This window comes from Equus przewalskii, chromosome 10, assembly GCF_037783145.1.
Source record: "Equus przewalskii isolate Varuska chromosome 10, EquPr2, whole genome shotgun sequence".
Classification (NCBI taxonomy): Eukaryota; Metazoa; Chordata; class Mammalia; order Perissodactyla; family Equidae; genus Equus; species Equus przewalskii.
The window spans coordinates 20,086,759-20,104,451 of NC_091840.1; the positions used below are offsets into that span (position 1 = coordinate 20,086,759).

Below are 17,693 nucleotides of genomic sequence, written 5' to 3' on the forward strand. Positions count from 1 at the left end.
GGTACTTGGTAGTTCCCATTTTCCTGAACCTTTGCCCACACTGGGTGGTATCCAGTTTTAAAATATTCTAAATCTTGGCATTGCTATGAGGACTACAAAGAGAGAGGGCTTGTCTTCTACTGCCCATTTTCTATGCAGAGCAAATCCCTCTAGCCTGCTGGAGTCAGGAGAAAACCTTTGAGATGACTGCCTGTTCTGTACCTGAGTTCTCACCAGTATTCTCCACTTCTGCAGGATTGCCATGGTGACTAAATTAATGAAAAGACTTAGGAGGCCTTTTCTCTGTTTCCAATTCCTATGATTCTTTCTGGGAATGGATTTGGGGCTCTGTCAATATGCCTTTCACCTTTTTGTCCTTTGTGTTTTAAAGTAGGTTGGAGTGTTCCTGATCAGCAGTTTCTGATTCCATCTGCCTTAGCCATATTCTGTTATATTTAACATTCAATAAACTACCTCCTTGTTTTTTATATTCCTGATCTTATTCCCAGAGATATGTCTATTTGTTCAAGATTCATTTTGCAAAGTGTTTTTATCAAGCATCTACTCAAAACAGAGCTAGTCAGATATTAGGGCTAACTTGAATCTAGAGTAGCACAGACAGGCAGAATGAAGTGGGATCTTTCCCTCTCTGTTATACAGAACTGAGGAGAAGTATATATAAGAGACAGAGAAATCCTAATTTGGTATCATTAGCATCTGTTTTTTATCAAAGACTGATTAACTATATTCATTTGGTAACTCATTTCTGCATTAAACATTTACTGAGTACTTACTGTCTGCTAGGCATTGGGGATACAAAAATGATTAAGGAAAGATTCCTCCCATCAAGGAGGGTCATATATTCCACTTTAGTATACTAACGCATGAGCAGTATAAATGAAGTAGTGAGGGATCCCCTGTTCTGACGGGATGTATTGGTGAGGACTTCCAAAGGAGACATTCGAGCTGGGCTTTGAAAGATGAGAAGAATTTTTCCAGGTTGGAAAGAGAAGGGAGGCAGCAATCGAGGCAAAGGCACAGAGGCATGAAATGCCCACAAAGCACAGAGTTGTCCTGAGTGACTGGAAAACAGAGCATATGGGTAGTTTTGGGGAGAAATAAGAGATAAGATGGGGCTGTGAAGGGCTTTTTGAATGCTATGCTTAGGAATTTGGACTTTATCCTGAGGGCAATAATGAGTGCTAATTATATAGTGTTCAGAAAGTATTAACTTATTATCTGAGCAGTGGCATACCGCCAAGGTCCTTATGGAAGAAAGAGACATGATAAACATGGCTTTTAGGGAACTTCCACAGTAATGTAGCTGTATTAAAAGTAGAGATCAGAGTAGCATGGTGGGAATAGAAAAGAAGAGGAGGGCTAATTCAAGAAAGACTTAAGAATTAGAATCAAGAAAACTTGGTCACCAATTTGGGTTTGGTCTCCCAAGTGTATCTGGCCGATTGCCTACAGGGGAATTTGTCTAAGTTATAAAGTAATTCCTCTGGGAAACCCAAAGGAAAGTTATCTAACTATAATTCTCCCATTACTATTTTTGGATTTTCTAACCTGTTGAACAGCTATGTAGAGGTTAGATGTGATGTTCCTGACAGTAGTGCCTAAAACAGCTTCTGAAGCTTATTGGAAATCTGTGTGGTGTCATTCCAGATTTACTGAGGCAAGCCTTTGGCTAGGGTTTGATCAGTGAAGGAACTACTCACAAGCACCACGTGGTGGCAATGGCGCTGCTGCAGACTTTGGCAGCAAAGCAGTCTCAGGGTAGCAGTGGAAGCCTTTGTGAAACTGGGAATACGTTTTCTGCTCATAAAAACCTCCTGAAAACTGAACTCAGTGTAGCAGGAGAAAGTACGTGGTGTTTTTAGTAGAGGGCCAAGTCATTTTCAAGGATCAGAAGAAGAAGAAACGGAGGGTGAAACAATCTGTGTTTCCCCTGGGTTTGCTGGCAACCACTGATGCTCCTTCTAAAAGTAATGAAGAAGTGTATGTTTTGGAAAGCTCCTTACTTACCAAATACTTTGCTTATCAAAACCCTTAGATTTAGCAGAGTTTTTCTTCAAATGGAGAAATAAACCTCAGGAGCCCCATAAGCTAGAAGAGCCCATTATCTTGAATTGAAAACAACAGCTGCTCTCACAGGCTTTCCTAGGGCTCTTTCTGTTGGATCCTTCCCTCTAGCAGGTCCTGCTCTGTGATCTCCAGGTACCCTGTCCCCATCCAGAAAGGCAGAACCATGAGAACTGTATGCCCAACACTAGGACAGTGCCTGGCATCTAAGAGATGGTCAACAAGTAGCTGTTGAATGAACAAATAGATAAATTAATGAATTAGCTCTTTACTGTTTCCGTTAGAAACTAAATGTTCAGAGACTCCCAGAAAAGGAAGAGTCCTCACAAACCAGAAATCAGACATTTTTATATAGACTAACCAAAGTCTCTTGTGAGTTCCACAATACCAAATCTTTGAAACACAGCCTGTGTGAAATGTTAACAGAATCATGCTAATTTTAAATATCAAAAGTGTTTAAGTACCATAATTCTTTTTCACTCCTTAGCTTTAAAAGAAAATAACTATTTTCAAAAGGACATCACAATAAAGCAAGTCTATTTGGGAGAGTTTGAGGAATTTTTTTTCCCTCCTCTAACATTCTGAAATAATTCCATGGGCATTAATTGCATGAATATGCTTGGATTAAAAGGTGTTCAACCAGAACTCATAATTCCATACTAGATGATTTTAATTCCCATACTAAAATTAATTGTTGTGACATATTCTTGCTTTCTGGCAAGTTTCTAAAAGAGTGCAACTTTCTTGGTGTCATTTCTTGTGTTTGCAGCAGAGGGATACCATGCAAGATAACCTGATAAAGCTTCAGCAGAAGATGGCCGAGCTGGAAGCTGTGTTAGAGCAGCACGGGAGCCAGCCTTCTAACCGCTCCCCTTCCCTCATAGCTGATTGTTGTGCCTCTGAGGACCTGCTAAATCCAGAACAAAACACATCAGAAAGAGGTTTGTAATATTGGCCAAACACTGTTATCTTAAGCAAAATTCTTCCCTCCCTAAGCCTTTCTCCTCCTGAAAAGTGTGGACCTAACGCCAACATTTTATGATCTTTGCTCAGCATCTATTTGCTGAGTCACTCCGTGGGTAATTTTAGAGCCTTGGTTCTAGTCCCTGCTCACAGCTAATTTACCATTCAGACGGACGAAGACAGTCATTAAGTATCATTGACTGAGTACCTACAATGAGGAGATGCCATGGAGAGCTATAGGAAGCTGAGTGTAATGGGGGAGATTGGAAATAGGTAACCCTATCATATTAGAAAGCTTATAAAAAAACACTCAGACATATTCCTTATAACACTGGTGTTAGATCACAAAGCCCTATTTAATGCGCTTTCTGGTTTATAGGGAGAGTTGTCCTATACTTTAGGAACCGCACCTCGATCCACAGAAAGCCCAACTGTGCGGTAGCCAGGTGCTCTATAACAACATTATAGTTATCAACACGTCACATGTACCTCTGAGAGGAGGCATTTGGAGTAGTCAGGCAGGTGGAGTTGATCAGAACTGTCTTCCTATGAGAAGTGAGCACTGAGCTGAGGAATAACATGGCATAAATGAAGGAAAGTGAGATGGAAATTTGAGTTTTTAATTGAGTTTTTAATTGCTGCCTTGTGAAGGCAGCACATCAGACAGGTTTTTAAATAGGTGCAAATACGTAGGCACGTAGTTGAGAGGCCAGGCACAGGCATGGCTTCCAGAGGGGGAGCTGGTGCTTAGTAACAGGTAAGTCTGGTGAGCCCTCCCAAAGGGTTCTTCACTACCTTCTCAGTGATGCCTACTCAGACTACTTCGTGTTCAATTTCTTTTCTTCATCACTCCCTTCCCCAGTCCTACTGGGGGCCATGGGGCCTTCCTTTGAGTCTTTCTAGAAATTCAAGTCTTAATTATTCAGAATAGTGGCCTTGGTCCCAGAGTGTGCCTTGCAGTATTTTTGTGTTCAGCGAGAAACAGTAGCTCATGCATGAGAAGCTGGGAACTCTGTTGCTATGGCAGTGATTCAAAATTTGTTTCCTTAAATGCTTTCTTTGTAACTATATCTTCATTTAATTCATCTCCCAAATAATGAAGTCCAAAGTCTCATCCTCAGACAATTCTTTTCTTTGGGGTGCTTTCACCATCTTCAGTCTAAAAGCAGACTAGTCTTTCGATTTTAACGCACGAGCTACAAAATGTTATTGTCTGGTTTTGAAAGTGTGTGTAAATCTACTGTCTCATCTTTGGGGGTGTGTATATGTTTATTTTTTCCTGAAGATCTGTAGACAAAGTGTTTCTTTGTGGCTTGCTTGCTTTTTATTTTTAAATTTCATAAGTGCTTATTTTTATGTATTCTATTTTGCTATGGATTTGAAAACCTTTTTGAAAATTTCTTCTGAATCTCTATATAAAACATTTTTGTTAGGAGCTGTTACTCTATCCTTTGTAGTACACTTATTCATTGGTCTACTTTCTCATGAAATTGTCACATCCTCAGAGTTCTGAGATAGGTGGGTAAATGCTGAGAGGAGGGAGGAGAGGCTTATGAGAATTTCCTGGTTAAAAAAAAGTTGTTCTCCTCTCGCAACTCCATAGAGAGTGTCTTCCATGACCACTCATATTTGCATAACTTGAACATGTGTTCAAATGCTACTTCTTAATGAGATCTACCATAACTGCTGTGTTTTTTGTTGTAACTTTTACCTCTGACTTTTCCAGCCCTACTTTACTCTGTTATGCTGTTATTTTTTTCACAGCCCTTATTAACTTTTAACAATCTGTAATTTGTTTTCTGTATTGTTTAGAGTTCCTCTTTACCTCCTACTAGAATGTAGGCCCATGAGGGCAGAGAACCCTTAGCCCTGGCCCTGGAACACAGTAGGTGCTCAATGAATGTTTTAATTCACATGATTAAAACTCTGAAACCCACCCCAGACTTACGGAAAGAAAATTTCTGGGTATGGATTGTGGAATTTTGTGGCTTTATTTCTGAAATGTTTTGAGCATCAACTTAATACCAACTTAAGTTTTGTGCATTTTTCCCTCTTAAATTAGTGTGAGTCTAACTGAAATTCAAGCAAACTTCCTTTTTTTTTTTGAGGAAGATTAGCCCTCAGCTAACTGCTGCCAATCCTCCTCTTTTTGCTGAGGAAGACTGGCCCTGTGCTAACATCCATGCCCATCTTCCTCTGCTTTCTATGTGGGACGCCTGCCACAGCATGGTTTGCCAAGTGGTGCCATGTCCGCACCTGGGATCTGAACCGGCAAACCCCGGGCTGCCGAAGCAGAACGTGCGCACTTAACCGCTGCGCCACCAGGCCCGCCCCTCAAGCAAACTTCTTCATCTTTGGAAAAGGAGTTTTGTTTACCTTCAGCTGTACTAATGACATATATTTTTAATAAACTTTTTATTTTTGAATAAGTTTAGATTTACAGAAAAGGAGCAATGATAGTACAGAGAGTTCCTACAGGGACTCTACCCCCTACCTAGTTTCAGTCTCCCCTAATGTTGTCATCTTGCGTTACCGTGGCACTTGTGTCGGAAGAAACCAACATTGGTACATTACTAGTAACGAGTGAAACTCGAGGCTAAGTCATAGTTGACTAATTTTTATTTTTTAAGATCCAGTATTCTTAAAGATGACAAAAGTCCCTTTTTTTAGGGTCTTTACATCAATGTCTTGCCCTCAGCATAGATCTGCCCTACTGTTTATCTAAGGGTCATTCCCAAGCCTGCATAATACTTTTGTGCAAATGTATATACTTACCTGTTATAAATTATGTGTACCTCTTTCTGCAGGTAAAGCTATTTCACATCAGGCACTTTGTTGTTTTCTTTCTCCTGGATTACCTGTCATTGATAAAGCAAACATTAGCATTTGTAAGATCATAGCCTGTTAAGTGGAAGTGATTTGCAAACAGCCGAGCTTTTCTGTTCTGCAGTATGGTCATTCCTGGAAGCACTTGTTAAAAATTCCTAGGCTCCTCCCCTGGAAATTCAGAATCAGTTGGGGTGGGGGAGTTATGCACTTTTTAAAGCTGAATTTCATTATGGGTTCTGTATTTTATAGTTTTTCATTTCTTAATATCTCCTTCCTTCATCCCCAGTGTCTTTTCCTTTGATTCTTCCGAATACTTTGCACAGTGCTTAGCAGCTAATAGGCAGAAGAGTTAGCAAATGTTTGGTCTGGCCCATATTCCCTACCCATGAAGAACATAACATGCTAAGACCACCAGCTGAGAGAATGATTTAAGGGGGACTATGGTACTGTTCCAGTACTGGGGCTCCGGATCCCTGCATCTATGAAATAAGGATTAAGGAAAAAGAAGAGCAGAAAAGTTTTGCCCTGTGTTTTTTAGGTGCTATTGAGTTACTGAATCCTAACTCAGCTTATCTTATCTTCTTCCTGGAAGTAGCTTGAACCCCACTGTAGTGAAAAGGGGAACTCATCTGCTAAGCATTCAGGTGATCGAATGACTTTTTTTTTTTTTTTAACATTTTATTTTTTTCCTTTTTCTTCCCAAAGCCCCCCGGTAGATAGTTGTATATTCTTCGTTGTGGTATGTGGGACGCTGCCTCAGTGTGGTTTGCTGAGCAGTGCCATGTCTGCGCCCAGGATTCGAACCAACGAAACACTGGGCTGCCTGGAGCGGAGCGTGCGAACTTCACCACTCAGCCATAGGGCCAGCCTCTGATCGAATGACTTTTTAATATCTTTATCTGAGGCTTCCCCCGACTCTTTCACTTTTTGTTTAAACTCTTTCCAATGGTTAATTCTTTTTGGTGTGATTCCTCAGAGACCGCACATTACCTTTTATGAGTTATCACCCTATATTTGGGGGGAAATGGTGCCTATATTAGAAGGCTTTACATACCCTGTTGAAAGAAAAATCTGCTGGTTCAGGGTTAGACCCTGCTTCCTTTCAGCAGCTGGTAGCTCCAGGCAGAGTTCTTATGTTCCTAGAAACTCAGGTCCAGAAAAGATGAGCATAAAGGAAACTACAAATAATGCATTTGAGGATTAACTCAGGAAATCAATGATTATTTCCCCCAAGCTACCCAGTGTCTTAAAAAACAGTTTAATTAAGCTAGCCATTTGTTTAAAATTTTCTGCCTCAATTTATGGATTTTAGCTTTTCTAATAAAAGCTCAAAATAAACTACAGTCATCAATGACTTTTTAATGGATAGATGACATTTGTAATTTTTAAGTACTTGTTTTTGCTTTTTAAGTATTTCTGTCTTTAACCCACTTCCTAGAAAGCAGTGGCACAATAATACATTTGGAGGAATTAATAAATAAAAAGGATGTACTAACATGCCAGAACTTTGCCTTGGGTCTGTTTTGTGTGTTTTCCTTTTTTGTGCTGTTTTATCATTATTTCCATATATTACTTCAAGGTTTCTTATCAGTTGGCACTTTGGTTTTTTTGTGTGTATTGGTTTCTTGGCTTTTTTCCTAGTAATTGAAAATGTGAAGAAAAACGTCACCTGTTTTTTCTTCCTCATCTGACTCTGCCCCTCTTGTATCCCCCCATGTGCAAAAGATCAAACCCCTGTCCTATCCAGTCTTTGATGTGGAGGCAATAGAGATGGAAAAGGAAATGTGCCTTTGCGTTTTCCAGTACTTTCTCTTTCCCATTATCTAAAGCGATCTGAGTATAATTTATTTTGCTGCAGAGATAAAAATTCATTTCCTATTCTTGTTTCCTTATTCAGGGCCAAAAAATATAAATATAGGGTTTTTTCAACCTTATCTCAGCTAGGTATCTGCATTTACTCAGTCTTAAAGTGTTCCTTTTTGTTGTCATTATTATTTTTCAGTTATTTAGTTCCAGTTGGTGCTACATCACTTGTGTTTGTAAAATTCCGTAGGACATACTTATTTAAAAACCAATTTGATTGTCACAGATTGCCGCTTTTGAAAAAATCGCTATCTTCACCTGAATTATCACCATTACGAGAAGGCAGTAAAATTGATTTTTTGTTTTCTTATTCCATTTAAAGCAGTATTAACTTCAGAGAAAAGTAGTGAATATCCTATAAGCCAGAATCCAGAAAACCTTTCTGCTGACAAGTTTCAAATATCTCTGGATAGTTCCACCAGTAAAAATAGAGAACCAGAAATGGAAAGGTAAGAAGTAATAAATGTCAAGTTGTAGTATCTAAGTAATACCTTTACTTGTATTGAACTCTTAGTGTTAAATTTTTTTACCCTACTTTCTCTAGTTTTCTGTACTCAGACATTTCTAACCTCTCAATGCTCTAGGACACTTCGTTTAATTGCATATGGCTTTTTGGACGTAATAAGGCATGAGCTACATGAGAAATGCTCAGTAGATCTGTTCCTTCTGGAGGTCAGAATAAAATACAGAACTGAAAGCTAAACAAGGCTGGAGGCTGACAGTTGACTCCTCCAAGGCAGTCCTTGCCCTAATTGAAGTTTTTGCCTTTCTAGAAAAAGTTTAACTTGATTTACCCCAGGAAATATTCAGAATATCTTTCAGAGATGTCTTTTCAAGTCACTATTGAAATAAGACTGTATAACACTTTATATTTTCAAAAATACTTTACCTACTTCCTCATTGGCTCTTTACAACAGCAGTGAGCGTAGAAGGATGAGTCCTGGACTATTATTCCTATTTGATAGTTCAGGAAAGAGTCTCAGAGCCGTTAGAGTCACACATCTCACACTCTAGGAAGGAAAAGGAATTCATATTTATTGAGTTCCTACTGAGTGTATGTACATTTTTTACTTATCTTTCTGGGAGTAGTGACAAGTTGTCAATAATTTAATCACATCGTCTTTTCCAAGCCTCTTGGACTAGACTGAGGATATATTTTTTAAGGCTGGGGTACTGGCATTGTGGCTGTGACAGAGAATGGAAAGATCTGGCCTCCACAGGCACTAGACCCATGTTTAGAGGTAATGACCTTATTGCCATGCTTTAACCAATTGAGCTAACCATCCATTTAATATTCAGACTAAATATTCCTGCTCCTCCCCCTCCCCACTGTACCCTATAGAGACTTCTATTAGAGAACCTACTCATTCGTTGAACTTCCTCCATCTACTAGACTACTTGAGAGCAGCACTTCTGGTCTTGCTCATCTTTAATCCTCAGGGCCTATCTTCAGTGCCTAACTGACTCATAGTAAACACCTAATAATTGTTTGAATTTCTTAGCTATCTCTGAGGTCCTTTAAATCTGTTAATAAATATCTTATTCAGCAAAATTCTAAACACCTGAATGAGTAGAACAATTATGGGTGCATTTGCTCTTCTAACAATGTTTTATAGCTGATGTTTGTGTTTAGAATGACTTTGGACATTGAAAAGGCAGGAGGTAGGGATCATTCTGTGAATTTTGCCAAAACTGAGTAGGAAGAATGAGTGTAGTGATGTCAAAATTAATCAACTGTCTCTCTTCATGAGAGATCTGATTCTAAAATCCATTTGGACTCAAGTGGAATAGTGTATAGAATTTGAGTGAGTGGCAATAGATAATTTGGTGAAATTTACTGACATGCTTTTAAACAGCTAGGAGATATACTGCTTCAGACCAGACCCTAAGGGGAGATGTTATCTGTCAGCCCTGACAGGTTGGCAGGCATCATGAATCCAGACTTCTAGGCCGTTACTTGGGTTGTCTTTTACTGGTCATTCCCAATCTCACAGTGAGCTGTTTCACTTCCGCTTTGGCTGCCTGGGAAGTATGATTAGTCCTTTCACAAGCTGTGGTGATGATTTTCTTTTTACATCCTCCTTTCTAGGTCTTCCCCTTCTAAATCCCAGTTGTTAGATAATAGGTGGTGTGTGCACAGTCACTCAAGGAGTCTTCAGAACAGAAACTGCCCATCTCAAAAGGAGTTCATTAAGGCTGTTGATGCGGAGGAGCAGCAACTGACAAAATCTGAGGCCCAAGATTTAATGGAGCAGTCTTATTTGCCAAGACAAGATCTAGGTAATATTTCATCTGCTCTGATAGAGAGAACGCTTTTATTTCACTCTGAAATTTACCTAAAGATATTCTGGTTAATCACCTTTTAGATGTACTAGTCTATCATGAATGCATCTGTTGTATGTAAACCCATTTTAGAAAAATAGCTTGACTGTTAATCCAAGTTTACTTGAAAATTATTGCAGCTGTTAGTCTGTCTATGTTGGTTTAACTCTAACAGTTTTGAGGGTGGGTGAGTCCTGGTGCGCTGTAATATTTTACTTCAGCTGTTAAGAGTTTTAGGCTCCTAGAGTAAAGGTTTAGGCCTGTCCTTTATTGAAAACTGAGTCAAATCTCCAAAGTAAGCTTTTATTTTATGAATTAATGAATATAAATGACTATATATTTTATGCCTAATAAATCATTTTAAATGAATAGTGTGTTTTATGGCTTGTAAATCAAAGTTTTAATCAGTAAAGAAAGTTTTAAATTAATCCTCAAAAACACATTATCATAAAAGGTGCTCTTTGGCATCTAACTGTGGGATTTGACCATCTTCATTAGGGTCATTTTAGGAATCTCATGCGTTCTACTTAGCTGTGCTTTACTTCCTGATGGAGTTACATTTTTTGAAATATTTCAGAGTTGATCTCCTATTTTTAATTTGGTAATGATATCTGATGATTTATTGTGAAAAAGGTAATGATATCATCCTGGATGAAGAACCAAAACTCCAGTATTTGTCTCATTTTTCAACTTTTTTTCCTTCCTTACAAACGTACTGTATGTTCAGTGCCAAACAGTTGGAAAATATAGGTAATAAAAAGGAATATTTAAAATTACCTGTGTTTCTGTCATTAGCAATAAAATATTGCTTGGGACCGGCCCAGTGGCGCAGCAGTTAAGTGTGCACATTCCGCTTCGGCAGCCCGGGGTTCGCCGGTTTGGATCCCAGGTGCGGACATGGCACTGCTTGAAGCCATGTTGTGGTAGGCATCCCACATAGAAAGTAGAGGAAGATGGGCACGGATGTTGGCTCAGGGCCAGTCTTCCTCAGCAAAAAGAGGAGGATTGGCAGCAGTTAGCTGAGGGCTAATCTTCTTCTTCAAAAACAAAAGCTGAGTAGCTTTTTAAAAACCATTGTACGGGGGCTGGCCCTGTGGCCGAGTGGTTAAGTTCGCGCACTCCGCTGCAGGTGGCCCAGTGTTTCGTCAGTTCGAATCCTGGGCGCCGACATGACACTGCTCATCGAACCACGCTGAGGCAGCATCCCACGTACCACAAGCAGAAGGACCCACGGCGAAGAATATACAACTATGTACCAGGGGGCTTTGGGGAGAAAAAGGAAATAATAAAAAAATCTTTAAAAAAAAAAAACCATTGTACGTATATACCACATTTTCTTTATCCATTCATCCATTGATAGACATTTGATTGATAGACATTCCACCTCTTGGCTATATGAATAATGCTGCAATGAATATGGGTGTGTGCATTTCTCCATTTTATTGTAATTACATGTAATAGGTGAAGACTACTCCACTGGAATGGATATGTCATAATTTATTTAATCTCCTATTATTGTACATTTAGGTTGTTTCTAAAACTTAACTGTTATAAACAGTGTTGCAGTGAGCATTCCTCTGACTAAACTTTTGCATACACCTTTTATTTTCTTAGGATACATTTCTAAAACTAGAATTATTGCCCAAAAGTGTGAACACAGAAGGCTTTTGGAACATAATGCCAAACTGTCCTTTAGAAAAGTTAAGCCACTTTGCACTTCCACTAACAGTGTATTAATGTACCCCTTTTTCTCTTAATCTAACTTGATCTTTTTGATTCTTAGCAGAAAATAGACATTGTAATTAAAGATACATTGTCACGTGGATTTAACTTCTTCCCTCATTTCTTTCAGAGGCAACCCCTTACCTGGAATCTGGAATTAGCCTGTTCTCTCATGAGCCTGAGTCTGATCCCTCTGAAGAGAGAGCTCTAGAGGCAGCGCATGTTTGCAGCATGCCAGCTTCAACCTCTGCGATGAAATCACTCCAATTTCGAGTTGAAGAATCTGCCAAGAGTCCAGCTGGTGCTCATACTACTAATATTGTTGGGTCTAATGTGAAGGAAGACAGTGTGAGCAGGGAGAAGCCAGAAATGATATCTTCGACCGAAAGAGTCATCAGAAGAATATCCATGGTGGCCTCAGGCTTGACCCCAAAAGAATTTGTGAGTGTATACATATGTTATCTCCCTAATGACTGAGACTTCATTAACATACTTCAAATAATTTTAAATAGGTACTAGTCATGAACAACCTATAGGAATAAATCTAGGAAATAAGCACAATTCCATGTAATTTAATTTCCATTACTAATTTCTTAAAATTTGGAGCTAGATAAAGCTATAGCATGGATTATTTTGCATATATTTACTTAAGAAAATAATTATTAAATTTTGGCAGAAAAGTTATAGTTTTGGGTGTCATATAGAGCTTTTTAATTTTAATTTTCTTTTTAGCTTAAAAAGCAAGTAGTTGTAGCTCTACTCCCCAAAAGGCATGTTTTCCCCACCTTGGTTCACATCGGAGTGAACTCACCAGCATGATTAACTAAATCCAAACTGGTTCCAAGCATATTGCCAGATAGTGGCATTTCTCTGGTGTTTATTTATCCTTATCCTGGCTTATAACATAGTTATTCAGTAGCTTGTCCCATCATTTCTGCCCTAGAAGACCCCCTCCCTGTTAGGATTTTTTATATCTCCTTGGGGCCCTTATGCCAGAAATAGGAATTATTTTACATTGTGGGAAAATACCCATTAAGATATTAAGACCGCTGAAACCTTGATTCTACTTGGGCTGAGTGTAGATTTCAGATATCCTAGTTGGGGCCAGCTTGGTGGCATAGTGGTTAAGTTTGCACACTCTGCTTCAGCAGCCTGAGTTTGCAGGTTCAGACGTCCTGGGAAATTTACCTCTTCTGTAATTAATCACCAATGGTATCACTTCATAATAAAACAATTCATTGGGGGCTGGCCTCGTGGCGCAGCAGTTAAGTTCAAATGTTCCACTTTGGTGGCCCGGGGTTTCCCTGTTCGGATTCCAGATGCAGATCTATGCAGTGCTTATCAAGCCATGCTGTGGCAGGCATCCCACATATAAAGTAGAGGAAGATGGGCACGGATGTTGTTAGCTCAGGGCCATTCTTCCTCAACAAAAAAAGGAGGGTTGGCAGCACTTGTTAGCTCAAGGCTAATCTTCCATAGATAGATAGGTAGGTAGGTAGGTAGGTAGATAGGTAGACAGATAGATAGATGATAGATAGATTAGATAGGTAGATAGATAGATGATAGATAGATAGATAGATAGATAGATAGATAGATTAGATAGTTGAATGAATATTTCTTTAAACCATGATAAGATAACACACCAGAGTAGTGAATGGATTCAGTAGTGAGTGCCATTTATTGACAGTGAGAGATGACCCAGTCTTTCTTACGTATATTTCTTAATATATCCTTCCTAGGATAAGAACCATTTCTCATCCTAACTTCTCTGTAGGTAGTGGCTCAGCATAACATTCTGTGTGGCCAGACGTGTCCCACTACTAAAAGGGCAAAGTAAACTGTGTCTACCCTAGTAGATACAATGAATAACTTCTCATCAATAATACTAGAATTCTCATCTCACAGCCACGTGCCCAGATCAGCTATTTGCTCTGAAATTTCATACCTCTCTGTTTATATTGCTCTTGATTATTTGCCTATACATCTAGAATTCCCATTTATTCATTGAAAATGAGCATTCCTTACTCCTTTGTTTTGTGAGTTCAGCTTTTTGGAGAAGGCTAAAATGATCTAGTCTTTCTTGCTGTGGGCAGTTCTAAGCTGCAGATTAGACCGTAAGTGGCTTGGGTACATGTTGTCTTTAAACAAGCAAAGAGGAAAACTTTTCAGCTCTGTTCAGACTTGCTGAAGTGTGGTAAATTTATTATGAAAGTTGCTGACTGTATTACACATAATTAATTCTGAAGCCCATATTAAGATGATCTTTTCAGCAGTTGCTCTTCTAACTGAACACTGTTTCAAGGCTGGGATTTCAGCAATTAATCAGTTCAGAATTGCTAATGATCCTGGTAGAGGGCAGTGGCAAAAGGGGGAGGATGTCATTAGCTTCTCCAGCCTGCCTTTTTCAGTACCCTGTGGCAGTATGGAGTGAGGCAGCATGAAAGAAAGATGGCCTGATCTCCGGTGCAATATTGTGCACCACGGAAATATTGGCATGGGTGGTGATGGCTAGTAGATGATGGCCCTTGGTAAAGAAAGTTATTTACCAAACAGTAGCTATTAATTATGTCAGCTATGTCTATAAAGGGTCTGGTTAATTTCTTTTACTGCCTATTGATTTTTATTTAGTTGATAGAAAATAGCTAGAAGGCTCTAGATTTCTTTTGGGAAGAATATGAGTCTCTTCCAATCTTTTTCCTTAAGAGGAATTGATAGTTTTTGCACTGACCTGTAAGAAGCATCTTGACTTGAATGTTTTGTAATAATCAGTGTTGAATCTTGTTTTTAAGCCGCATATCTGTAGCATAGCTTTCTGTATAGGCTAATTACCTCTCAGTATATAAATTGTAGGCTGATAAATCTAAACTATAGTATAGTAGAGTGTCACTCTGCAAAGAAACTGTCTTAGGGAATCAAATGATATCTGCTATTAAAGGGAAAAGAAATATTATTTTGAATCTTTGGTTTAATTTCATGTCTGCCAGCATTGACTATTTTAGAATTTCTTCCTCTAATTTGTACATAATTTTTATTAAATTACTATTTATTTTGAGACTTCAGGCTTGTTAGAATTAAAAGGATGTATAGCTTTTGTGAGAAAAATAGAGACTCAAAGCTAGGATAACTAATATTCTAAACTGTGTACTAGAGGTAATTTATTATAATGTAATATTTGATTTGATTTCAGATGCTTGTGCACAAGTTTGCCAGAAAACACCACATCACTTTAACTAATCTAGTTACTGAAGAGACTACTCATGTCATTATGAAAACAGGTATACCAAGACCCTTTACAGAATATGTTGCATCTGTTGCATAAAACTACACAAAGAAATGGGAGTGTTTGTTAAGCATAGCATGGATGATAGTCTTCCAACAATCAATCACTTACTACTTTATGAAAGAAAAGTAATAGTGTTGCTGCTTCCTGACCCTCTTTTGTTTTGGGTTAAGATTTGGAGAGTGGTGAGCCAGAATGATGACCCACTTCTAGTCTACCCTGCCTGGACTACACTGTGTGAAGGGCTTTCTGGTAAGGCAGAGCCCAAGTCCTGGAGGAACAAATAGGGCAAAGAGGTGGAATGAGAGGAAGTGAGTCTTCGCTCAAAATCTGGGCAGTTGGAAACCCTAGCTCCATGTCCTAGCTCCACTCAAACTATGTGTTTGAGTTGTTTTTCAGGAAACAAGTCTAATATCAGCTCTGAGATAGCCTAGCATATTAAAAAGGAAAAAGAGAAGGGGAAAATTCATTTGTCCTACACTTTCCCCTTTTTAAATCTTAATTATGACTTGCATGATAACGGAAATCTCAGAGGCTTTTAGTTGACTATAAGCTAAATCTGAGTAAATATTTCAGGGCTGCTAAAAAAGCTCGTTTGAATTCGGCCTCATTAATACAAGTCTAACATCCAGAGCAAGTGAAGTGGAGATTCTGACCCCCCACTACATTCTCTGCTGGAGTGATAGGCCTGGAAGATATGTGCTCTGTCTGGAGCACCATGCTTTCTCTTTAAGCTGGTCACTGACAAACTAGAGAGCGCTCATCCAGGGTTAGACGATGAGGATGAGGAAAAGGAATTCAAAGCAATGTAATTTAATGAACAGATGAAGGAATGAGAAGACTTATGGGAACAAGACAACTGTCTTCAAATATCTGAAGAGTTGTTATCTGGAAGAGGAGTTAGCCTCACTCATGGGCTCCAGAAAGCAAAGGCTGGTACATGCAGCACACAGAAGATGCAGATTGTAGCTCAAGTCTTAAAACCTTTCTAACAAAATTGACTCTTTGGAAGTATAGTGGTCTTCTCCAGGATGTTTCTGTTCACACAGCTGCAGATGCTTAAACACATAGTCCAGACTTCTTGACAGGGACATATTGCCTTAGAACATCTTAGATCTTAGGTTTCTACAACATAAAGGTCATACCACACAGGGTCAGTGGATGATGCTCACAGGAACCAGGAACAAGTTACCATGAGCTGAGTACTATTTTAGAGATGAATGTCATTAAAATTTAATATATCTTAAGCTGTAGGTTTGGGTCAAAGTTGCTGAATGGTGAAAAGAAAACTTTAAAATGCAAATTAAATCTAAAGTAATTTAGTCTTTAAACTCAAGGGCAATACAACATTTGCTACTTTTAAACTAAAAATGAGCTAAAATTTCTGAGTTTAAAGCATATTATTAAATCAGTTTTCACAGCAGTTAAACAAAAAGCTTTAAAATTTGTCAAGAATTCTGTGAGGGAGAATAGCTGTTGCTACTACTGGCAGATGGCCTGCTGTGTTTAGGGTTTAGTTAAATACATTTCTCTGTTTAAAACTAAGTGTTCGTTCATCAGTTTGCATGGTTCTTCAGAGGGGCCTTTGAAACACTAGGAAATAAACAAAAGTGATTATTCAGCTACTGCTTTCTGAAATACCTATGTAGAAAAGAGAAAAGCTATGAAAATACTCTATTTTCCTGTCCTTCTCAGGGGAATTAGGAATTAGGGGGTTAGGATTCCCCAGGTAGAAGTTCTCAGGGTGAAAATTTGTCACTTACATTGACATTTCAGATTTAGGATTTCGACAATACTGTTTTCTTCTTTCACATGTTGCCATTCAGTAAAATAGATTGTCCCCGTCCACATATATCAAAACTACTGACATGGATAATTCCTTGAACACACTGACAGACATCCTTAGGTAGCCTTGGCATCTAGAAGATAGAGCGGACATTTCCTACGGTCTTAACTTTGTATCAGCCTTTTCCAGGCTTCCAAGATCCACACCAGCTGGCTATAATTAGGGGTGCAACCTCTGATTCTACCACCAGGGGTATTGGAAACATCAATCCAGGTTGGTCTCAAGTAGCATGAGGAGCTGGGGCTTTTTTACTTCTTACGGCATCACTTCCTGATTTTGTTTTCAGCTTCTACTAATCCTTCGGATGTTCCTCATTCTGCAGATGCTGAATTTGTGTGTGAACGGACACTGAAATATTTTCTGGGAATTGCAGGAGGAAAATGGGTAGTTAGCTATTTCTGTAAGTACAGTATAATTTCCCCCTCTCTTCCCTTTAACACTTCAGAATTGCATTTTTACACCTAACATTTTAACACCTAACATTTTTGCTGATGCTGAATCTGAATTACTGAAAGGTCTTTAATGGTAACACTAAACTAGCTTTATCTTTAATGCATATCTCTTTGTTCAGATAAGCTGGTGATGTTGGGGGAAATGGATTTCTTTTTATAACTAATAGGACCTAATCGTCCTCCTAGCAATGTTAGCTTATGAACTAGGGATTTATTTAATAGTGGGCAGAAATCCATGTGCAGCAGTCACTTTTATAATGTTTCAATTAAGCATCAACTGTGTCTCCAGAGGGAAATCTATTAAGGAGCTGTGGCTTTATAGAGAGAGGGTCTCTACTTAGTGTTATTCCTC

General features: G+C 38.8%; 1 protein-coding gene across 33 annotated transcripts in view; it reads left to right on the forward strand.

Annotated features, from left to right (window-relative positions):
• BRCA1 (BRCA1 DNA repair associated) overlaps nt 1-17,693 on the forward strand; it is a 55,906-nt gene that overhangs the window by 28,165 nt on the left and 10,048 nt on the right. For 14 of the 33 annotated variants that reach the window (XR_011523344.1, XR_011523345.1, XM_008543417.2 and 11 more), the window contains 6 exons: nt 2,834-3,005; nt 8,042-8,168; nt 9,809-9,999; nt 11,894-12,204; nt 14,951-15,038; nt 17,212-17,289. Coding sequence is in view for 31 of the 33 variants with exons in the window: in XM_008543417.2 (XP_008541639.2) it covers nt 2,834-3,005; nt 8,042-8,168; nt 9,809-9,999; nt 11,894-12,204; nt 14,951-15,038; nt 17,212-17,289 (967 nt within the window). In the remaining 2 variants the exon portion in view is untranslated. The remainder of the gene's footprint in view (nt 1-2,833; nt 3,006-8,041; nt 8,169-9,808; nt 10,000-11,893; nt 12,205-14,950; nt 15,039-17,211; nt 17,290-17,693) is intronic. The other 19 variants (XM_008543418.2, XM_070561851.1, XM_070561832.1 and 16 more) reach the window with 3 other exon arrangements.